This window comes from Stegastes partitus, unplaced genomic scaffold (assembly GCF_000690725.1).
Source record: "Stegastes partitus isolate 25-593 unplaced genomic scaffold, Stegastes_partitus-1.0.2 Scaffold1, whole genome shotgun sequence".
NCBI classification, from domain to species: domain Eukaryota; kingdom Metazoa; phylum Chordata; class Actinopteri; family Pomacentridae; genus Stegastes; species Stegastes partitus.
In genome coordinates this window covers 238,842-248,874 of record NW_007577732.1, presented here as the reverse complement: position 1 = coordinate 248,874, position 10,033 = coordinate 238,842, and the positions used below count along the sequence as shown (strand labels likewise).

At 40.5% G+C, this 10,033-nt stretch overlaps 1 protein-coding gene across 1 annotated transcript in view; it reads right to left on the bottom strand.

Moving 5' to 3' along the window:
* Positions 1-817: 817 nt before the first annotated feature.
* The window catches only part of wdr11 (WD repeat domain 11), an 81,568-nt gene continuing 72,352 nt past the window's right edge, over positions 818-10,033 (bottom strand). The window contains exons 24-29 of the mRNA XM_008297902.1: positions 9,455-9,550; positions 8,206-8,371; positions 7,772-7,869; positions 6,872-7,017; positions 5,689-5,768; positions 818-2,944 (exon numbers count right to left, since the gene is read on the bottom strand). Coding sequence (XP_008296124.1) covers positions 2,742-2,944; positions 5,689-5,768; positions 6,872-7,017; positions 7,772-7,869; positions 8,206-8,371; positions 9,455-9,550 — 789 coding nt within the window. The 3' untranslated portion in view covers positions 818-2,741. The remainder of the gene's footprint in view (positions 2,945-5,688; positions 5,769-6,871; positions 7,018-7,771; positions 7,870-8,205; positions 8,372-9,454; positions 9,551-10,033) is intronic.

Below are 10,033 nucleotides of genomic sequence, written 5' to 3'. Positions count from 1 at the left end.
AACACGCTTAATCTGACACTGCTTTGAATGTTGCTTCAGGATGGGGCACTCAAGAGGTGAAAGCCAAGCAGCAGATGGAAGCAAGTCTTCCAGGAAATTAGTGGAGGTGGGGTGCAGCAGGAACACGAGCTGGCACCGTGTCTGCCAGTTTGCTTTGCAAGAAAAGGCCTGAAAGAGAGGGAATAAAGAACATGTAAGGTGGAAAAGGGAAGTGAGTTTATCAGAGCCATTTTGGCTAGCTGGGTGGTAGCCTATGTGTAGGCAGGGGACAGAATAGCAAACCTGCAGTGAGGCCCTGCATACTGATTACTTGGCTGTAACGGCTGGATCGGCTCTCCGGCAGTTATTCATTAAGCCATTAAAGGAACACAACAGAGTCATTTGTGTGGCCTTCTGTTTCAGACTGTTTTTCTTCTCCTTGCATTGTGCAGGAGGGAGAGAGAAGAAACAGAATACACGTCAATGAATAACTCTGAGGCGAAGAAAAGAGTGAAAACGGTCGGACCTGGGCAGTGAGCTGAAGCCAGCTGTTGGCCCTTCTTCTGGGCAAGAAAAGAAGTAATTAATTGCGGAAGTGGCTCATGCAGCACCTAATTCACTTTTTGGGACAGTTTGATAAATGGAAGAACATACAAATTCAATCTACCTGGGTTGAAATTAAAAGAGGATAATTAAAATGAACACTCACTATAACAGATCTTTCGCAAAGTGCCTGTCATTACACAGCAAAGAGCTTAAGTGACTTTACCTCCTATTGAGGAACAAGAGCGCCCTCTTGTGTCAAAACCTCCAGACTGGAAACAATACACAGAAAACATGACATTAATATTGATTTTATTGCCATCTATATATACATATATCTTCCTTCTCTTGCAATATTTATATCACTCAAAGCATTATAATCACTGTGTAAACAAAGAACAATGGAAAAAAAAAAGCTCAACTTTAACACCATTACAAGGATTTATTTTTTTTTAATTCTTCTTACAAAACATACTGCTGAAGACATGTCTCTCAACTACATGTTTGGATTTTTGCACAGTAATATTTTGCAAATGCATGTAAGTATAAAGAAAAGCAGCAAGTGTTAGTCAAACTAGCGCCTGATCATAAAGAGGCAGTTCAGAACATGTTGCTTCCACAATACTGACATGAGTGAAGGAGGATACACAGCATCAGGTGGACTACAGCTGATCATCTGCTGGGTTGTGCGACTCCATGCTGGCTCTCTATGAGATCCTACAGTATGATAGTGGGGTTACGTGAAATGGATCTACAGGAACAACAAGTAGTCCCTCTAAGATAGGTCTGGGTTGCCATAGTGACAGACCAGTGGTTAACGCAGAAGAGAAACAGCATTGATGTGTTTATGAAACACAATAACACACGAAAAGGTCCCACAGATGGAGTTACTGTCTCGTTTCAGGACAACTACACACTCTGCAAGGCAATTAAACACACAATCACTAAAGTTTTTCTTTTCATTGTCACATGGATGATTTCGATGCCAAAGATGCATAAAAACGAGGCGAAAAGCAGGGTGAAGGAGAGGCGGCAGCAAGTCTGAGTCGTTTCAGGTTTTGATTGTGATGAGCAACAGTGGCAGCAGCACAGATTATTTGTGTGTGAATGATCTGTCGGAGGTCTGATTAAAATGAGTTACAACACATTTAGACAGCTCTTCTTGCAACACACACACTTAGAGAACAACTTTTTTTTTTTTTCACACAAACATCAAAGCATACAGATAGCAAAGAATCCTCTCAAGTCTTCATAAAAATAGAAAATTAAAAATTCCATTTGGATTAATGGAATGGATTAATGAACAACGGCTATCTGTTTGACTGGACGTAACTCCCTACATAAGCTAATTAAATGTTATCACTCAGGTGGCAGCGGTCAGACTCCTATCCCCTCGGTGTGTTGGGAGATAATAGACTATTAAGTGCCTATTAAGTGCAGGGCGGCCTCGCTATATAATTTTACTGCCATCCAACAATTACAGCGGCGGAGGCTTGTGCAGTAGCAGGCTTTGGTCAATCGCTTATGAAGCACCACCTGCTGTGGATGAAATGCCCAGCTGAAATCAGCGTTATGTCGCAGTTACACAAATGGTCACACAAGTTGTTCCAATTTTGGAGCCTTTTTGGTTAAATCATAAGTGCAAAACAAACACATTTGGAATTCAGTCATGGAGTAGTCACGGGGGTCTGCTATAATGACAATGCATTTTGACAATGAAACATTCTGCAACATTTCATCTAAGCAACAAAAAAGGCAAATTAAATCTGTGGAGCCACAATGGTACTGGAAGTATGAATACAGGCACAAGAAATAAGGCTTAACGAAAACTGTCTAAGGATTTAAATTCATTAAGCAACCAAAGAAAAAGATTGAAATTGAGGTGATAACAGCAATGTGTATTACTTCACTTGTTGGGGGGAATGAAGAAAAAAGTTTCATTTAGGGCTGTTACATGCATACACATGAGCACAAACACACACTGGTCATTAAGAAATGCCAACCTCATTATAGTCACAAACACAAGCCATCTCCAGTGACACACCGACAACTTCACACAGAGTTCTCTCCTCTTTTCTCTTGATGTGGAGATGATGATCGTGATTCTCCTGGACGTTGACACAGTTCATTTATAGCGGTTAAGTTAGTGAAGCTGAATGGCTGACCTTGGACCGGAGAGCAGGTCATCCGTTCTCTTCACAAACCCGCCATCTTCGAGGTCACTCTGTGCTCTTCTGGTCCGGTTCCACCTCCTCTTCGCCGGGAATGACTTCGGTCACGCCTCCCTCTCCTTGGAACAGCTCCTCCATCAGCTGCTCGCCGGCGCTGCCAGCCCGCGACGCCCACAGAGCGGCGCCCTCCCGCAGGCCCAACGAGCGCAGCAGCCGCGCGTATTCCAAGAACGCAGCCTCAATGAGTTTATGTGCGAGTGTGAGTCAAGGAGAACTCGTAACGTTTTAATGGGGACATAAAAACTCAGCAAACACAGCAATTTGTCACCCCCCAAAATTCTTTTTTAATTTCAGTTCACTAGGGCCTGACCAATATATTGAATAGCTTATTATATTTGCCTATCACAGATATTATGGTATCAGCATCTATGGTTTTTTTTTCTCTAAACAGGATGTTATGCTGAAAAAAAATGCTGTTTGGGGGAATTTAGATATGATGTCATCACATTGATTGTCCAGAACAGTGACTCCAACTCCACTTCTTTTTTTCACATGTAGCAGAGCAGATTGTGGTGCGGAATCAAGCGTGACTAAGAGCTATTATACATGAGATGACATGATTACATCCGAGAGCATGTAATCACTTTAAAAAGGGACAACCAGCATTGAATCGATGAAGAGGAGTCAAGCGGTATCTTCACGATAAGTTGGGAAACACATTAATGGGGAGTTTTTTTAAACAAATAAATAACAAACTGTATCCCTATTCATTACTGTATAATTATATAGATAGAAACCATATCATCCAGCATGTTGAGAAAGTTTTTTTTAAACTACATAAACACTGAAATCGACATCATGCTAATATTCTAATATCAGTCGATAAACTTCACACTTTTCAACTGTCAGTAGTGAATGACTCAAAGCTCCTATAAATAGGATTGCATGATTGTATTCCTAAACAAACAATCCTCCACTAAGAGATTTTAATGCAAATGTACACAACACTTCTAGATAGATCACAATATTTGACAAAATACAAAGTACAATCTCTACAGTCTAACATTGAATGATCACCTCTAATTATAAATTGCATTGAGAAGTTGGAGGGCTGCTGTGCTGGTTTCAACAGAGATGACTGAGTGTAATCAGCTTTTTACACTCTGTCTGGTGTGCAGATGTACGTTACACATGTCAGAAGATTATTTGTGAAAACAATATGAACTATGTAGCACAGAAATGTGGCGTTGGATCGTTTTACTGTTATTTATCATAATTGTGTTCAGAATTTTCTTGTGTGGTGAATCATGGCTTGATGGTGCACTGGAAGCGTACTTAATATGACTACTACCCCAAACACTATAATGGTATAAAATCTAAAACACGTTAGCCTCAGTGGTTCTCTTGCCTGACTGCAAGTTATTACACTTACTACTGCCAACAATTTACTACCTAGCCATGCAAATGCATCTTTCCTGGATGCCAGAGTGTACAGAACAGCTCAGTCTCCTTATTTACATGTTCTTAAGAATAAGGCAGAGGTGGATCAAGTTTGGATCAAATTTGTGAAGAATCGCACTAATGGAGAGCTAAGACTCTCCACCAACACCGGCCTCTATGGTGACCATTTTACACCAGCTAGTTTCATAAACTTTCATGGGAGACAACTAGGATTCATGCATAATCCACTACTGTTGCATGCAGACAATCCGACTGTCTCCCTCCCCAACCTACATCCATATATACCCGCTAATATCTCGTGCAACAATGAGAGTTAGTTGCCTTATTTTAGTATATTTTAGTAGGTAGCTTTAATGATGAAAATTCCATATCCTCAGTGCGTGTTTGGGATTTCACACATTTTAGCCAAAACAAACTCGTTCATTTGGTGTAAAAGCCTCCAGCATTTTAGAGCCAAGATTATTGCTTATTTTTTCACCATTTTAAACCCTAATTTTACATAATTGGTGACTACTTTTAATCATTCAAATTTCTCTGGGAGGTTAATAACAGTTGTCTGTAGTGTGACTTTTTTTTTATTGCTTTACTCAAATTTTATTTAGTCACACACACTAGTAATAGGAGATGTGCTTAGGCTGGATTTTGGGGAAAAAAAGAGCTCTTTATGTTGGTTTATTAATAATTCTGTGAGGCTAATATTTTCAGACAATTGTGCAACAAAGACAGAATTAAAGGAAAGCGGTAGTTCATAAATTCTACCAATGGCTTTAAAGTAGGTATTTTTTACTGGAATGCTGTTTGATATTTCTGCAACTCCCCTAACAAAATCCTCCCCTCCGAGAGAGCCTGCTCGGGTCTGGTCCACATAAATCATAACTCACTTTGTGGCTGACCATTAAACAAGCCACAGGAGACGTCTCAGTGTATACACAACAATTACATATTTCTAGATGAAATATTGTTTTACGGTGGTCTGAGAGTCTCTTTTTTTTTCTTCTTTTTCTTCTTCTGTTGTTTGTTACCAAATATGAAGTTACACAAGATGTAATGCATAAGATAAAAATTATTGGATAGCATAAAACACATTTTCTACAAGTGAATGTAGCTAAAAAAAGAGAGCTGTTTGGCAGGACTAATCAGTCAGTAAATATATTAACAGCTGAGGCAGGAATAAAAACAGAATTTGAGACAGATAGTGGACAGACAACACAGGTGGACCAACAGATATTTCAGTCAGTATCTGCTTTTTGCTCTATTCATCTATGGTAAGGTGAGACAGAGCATGTGCTCTAAGTATAAATGGTAGAAGTTCTGTTACTGAGCTCTGTGACCATGGTGTGATATTGGCTACTGGGAACATGTGAAATGTAGCTCGACGTGCTCTGTGAAGCATCTAAATTGACCTTCCCCATGAAAAAGCACCCTCATATAAGGTGTGAGTCTGTAACTCAGATGGACAGAGTCAGCAGCGGATGTAACTCCAGTCATAAATGGCCCTCAGAGAGTACAATAATGGGATCTCAAAAAAGGATATTGGAAGAGTCGTTGGCCTCCATCACCCCATACTTCAGACAGGCTTCAATGAAGAGGGCGGCCCGATCAAAGTGTCTCATACTGCCCAGGAGATAGAAAGAGGAAAAGAAAGACAGAGGCAGGAGGAGGCGAGAGCCGTTGTCAGTAACCAGCATCATACCTGCCTCAACATCTCTGATCCTAAAGCATACATCAGCTGTGTCGTCCTGATGCTTCTCTAATTCCCTGTGAGAGCTTTTTGCTGCCAGAGGCATCTCAAAGCGCGAGCTGTCAAGTGGGAGCACCGGTGGACCAACACCAGATCGATGCTGAGGTAAAAGATACAGGGCCAGCCAATATCATATACTGTGATGTGTCCTTTCAATGCACTTAAAACAGAAAAGAAGAGGAAAGCTCAAGTGTTTAAGTCGGTCACAGGGTGAACACATCTTATACAAAGAAACTCGAAAAAGTGAATTTCAGTTTGAGATAGGGCTGGACCCAAATAGCTGACTATTCGTTCGCTGTGTTGGAATTGGGATATCAAACTTGATCTCCGAATATCCCCGCCGTCGCTGAAACGGAGCAGGTCTGGTCAAACTGGTCTTTGTGGGCTGTGCGTCGCGTCACGCTCACTACAGCTCGTTGGAGCCCGAGTGCAAACCCCCCAGTGCCAGATCAAAATTGCTATTCGGACCAACCCTAGTTTGAGAGTATTTTTTTGTGACTGGATTTTTGGATGTATCCTTGTGTGTATGAGCCTGTCACAATGTCAAAATATTTTCACAACGCAATTATGAATGAAATGAAATGAAAGAATGAAAAATACTTTATTTATCCCAGAAGGGAAATTCAATTATCATGACCAAAGAATTTTTGATAATATTATCAAGATAGAGATAGAGAGTTTGAATAAAGAAATGATGGTATCAGCTAAATTTGTTTGTTTATGGTGTATTTTGTTACTTGTTGGGCAAATAAATTACTCTCAAAATACAAGAGCAAGGAGGCGGTGGCAGAGTCTGTAATAATAACACCTGTACTGTATGATGTTCATATGTTGGATGTAAATGGTAACCGTTAATACAGTTATACTGCAACATAGCTAATATGAAACTAATTAATTTAACAACTTTGTTGTTTTCATGTTTCACTATCAATATACACAGTAGTTATAACGGCACTATTTCTCAGCTGGTTCTTACCTGTGGAGCATCTCTCCTACTTTGTAAAAGCAGCCCAAAGAAAGCAGCACCAGGATAGCTTTGGATTTCTGGTTGACCTGTGGGGAGCACAGATGTTCTGCCCAACGCTTCAGCACATCTGAGCTTTCTGCTGGGTTCAGACGTACCTAGAAGCACAACCAACAAAACATGAGTCACAAACTGCTTTCTTTGTGGGAAACTTGCATTTATCTGTACAAGGTGCAATCAAGAAGTTCCAAAATTTTAAAAACAGAAATCAAAAACTGATCCTGATTTAAATTTGGACACTATCCCTGTTGAATTTGTTGTATTGTGCAGAGGTACAACGCTATCAGTGCTTCTGCAATGCTTGTAACGCTCTATGGAATTCCCATTACGTAAGCATGTAAAGCACCATCTGGTCCGACCGCTCAAACCCCTAAACCAGGGATCTCCAACTCCAGTCCCAGTGAGCTACTGTCCTGCAAGTTTTAGACGTTTCCGTACTGCAACACACATGACTCAAATTAATGGATCTCCAACAGCTTGTTGTCAAGTTCTACACAGTGAGTTAATTTGAGTCAGGTGTTGAGTCAGGTGTTGCAGTACGGAAAAATCTGAAACCTGCAGGACAGTTGCTCCTGAGGACCGGAGTTGGAGATCCCTGTCCTAAACTGTGTCAACATGCCGATCCTTCAACTTGGACTTAATTTTGGGAAAGAGTCAGAAGTCACGCGGAAAATCATAAAATCAGTACATTAAAAATCACTGCATAAATGTCACAAGTGTAATTCATCCATGCTCTTTCATTTTAACAATCGTCTAGAATCTTAAAACTCACACACCCACAATTCACAAGCTATCCAAACATTACACAGTATCTGGTGCTTGCTTTTGATGGATCCCGTTATATTGAGTTACCTTTGCCAGCCATGCTGCCCGATTCCACTCCCCGTAGGTCTGCAAGTAGCGGCAAGCATCCGCTGCCTTGTCAATCAAACACAGCAGCTGTACTCCCTCTGACAACGGCAAAAGTGGACAGGTTATAAATGTCTGAGACGGAGAAATTATGGCCTGTCATTACACAAGGTGGCTAACTCTGTCCAGATGACAGCAGGATGACTTCCTAATACACTGCTGTCAGCAGTCACACTGATGTGATGTGAAATATTTGGTTTGATTCCAATACAAATCTGCCTATTTTCATTCCAAATAATGATGTAAAAAGGAAACATACAAATTATCATCGGTTAAACTCCAGGATAGTGATACTGCACTGCATCATATTTAATTATCTGCAGATACTGCTGCTTGTTGTCAACTGCTAAGTGGTATCTGACATTCAGTAACAGTACCTGCGAGCTTGCCATTAGCGATCATGTTGGTGGCCACGAGTTTGATTGTAGACTGTGAGGGGCCTGATGAGGTGATGGTGGTCACCAGGCAGGCCTTGAGTGAATCACAGTAGTAGCTGGAGTTGTCTGCGCTCGTCTCCAGCAGTAACTGCACTGCCCTGTCCGTCTGAGAGCAACAACAAAGGGATGAGAATGTAATGACCGAGGTAGCGGAGGAAAAACAATGCATTAACAGCTCTGCCAGGTAACTGCTGTGTGTAAGCTGAACAAGACAACAAAATTGCAGGGGGAAATTATGTTATTATCATGCTTTTCATCTGGTGTGGATGAAAGCTCGGGCTCATGCTGGGGTCAGCACAGGCTGGCTTCTGTCTGTCTGCCTGCTGGATGACTGCACCTCCAGCACACAGTTTGCTGATTGCAGCCTGTGATTAGAGGGAGAGTGCTGACATTGAGAGGTGAAGCCAGTCCCTGCAGGATGAGATGCCGGAGAGAACAGAAGAAGCACATATCGCCCTCAGCACCAATGTGATCCATTTACTGTGACAACATGCATGTATGCACAGCTAAGGAGAGCAAAGGTGTTTATTTGTGTATGAGGGAGGCATAGCATAAAGTTTGAAAGGTGAAAAAAAAATAAGAAAAAAAATAAGGCAAATAGCAAAAAGTGCTTTTCTTTAATCCTCAAATGATGTAACAGCTAGAAGTTACAAAATCAGTCATTGACACCAACTACAAAGCATGTATGTAATGGATTCTTAACTCACTTAATTTACATGAAAACGGAAACATTTGAGCAAGAATCTTCCACATATGAAAGCAATTTGTGTATGTATCTCCCTTGCAGACATACTAGGCCTGTTTCAGTCTAACTGCCAAGCAAATTGGAAGCAAAATTTTGAATGTTCAGGAATGTTTTCAATTAGAATAATTGCAGTCATTCTTTTATGTCAGCTGATGCTGGTAATTTTTCATGTTGTAGGGATACCAAGACAACAAAAGAAGCGTAACCAGCTGATCATTCAGGTGAGTTAAAGGTTTGCTATATCACAACTTTTTCTGAAAAGGCGTTTTCATGTACCCATTGTACATGATAACATTTTTTTTAAAAAGTCAAAAATGACTGTACACGTTTGTGGGTGCACAAACTGGGAACTTAAAAAAAAAAAAAAAAAAAATGCCATTACTTAAATAATACGATACTCCAAAATGTGCATAAAACAAGACAACAAGATGGTGTAGTGCTTACCTGGCCCAGCAGGAGAAGCTGGTCAGCACATTTCTTAGTGTGCTCATAACTGGAACGTTTAACCTCCTGCAGGTGAACCCGATCCAACTGGAACTTCTGTTGAGCAGCACAAATGAAGCAACAAGTTAGGGTAGTTCGTTTGTTGTTGTTGTTGTTGTTGTTTTACACACTGCTTTCAAAGATCACTGGTGAAACCTTTATTCATCTAACCTGAAATATGCTCACAAACATAAAAAAAGCACACTGTAAAGGCAAAACCTCCAAATGACTCATCATTAACAGAGAAAAACAATCACAAGTTTGTTTTTAGTACTGTAGCCAGGTTGACAAAGAATCACAACTCTGTTGAGCCTTGTATTTCTTTAGCTCTCTGTAATGAGGACTGCCTGAGCAAATAAAATTAAAAAGTATTTGACACAAAAAAACCAAAATAACCATCACATCCTTCCCACAGCTGTCACAGATGTAACATTGAGTACAGCAGCTTGAGAAACTTCAGTACGACTTGATTTATATTTAGAATACTTCTCTCCTGTTGATGTCTCTGAACCATTTTTTCAAATCTGCTTTATCTAAACC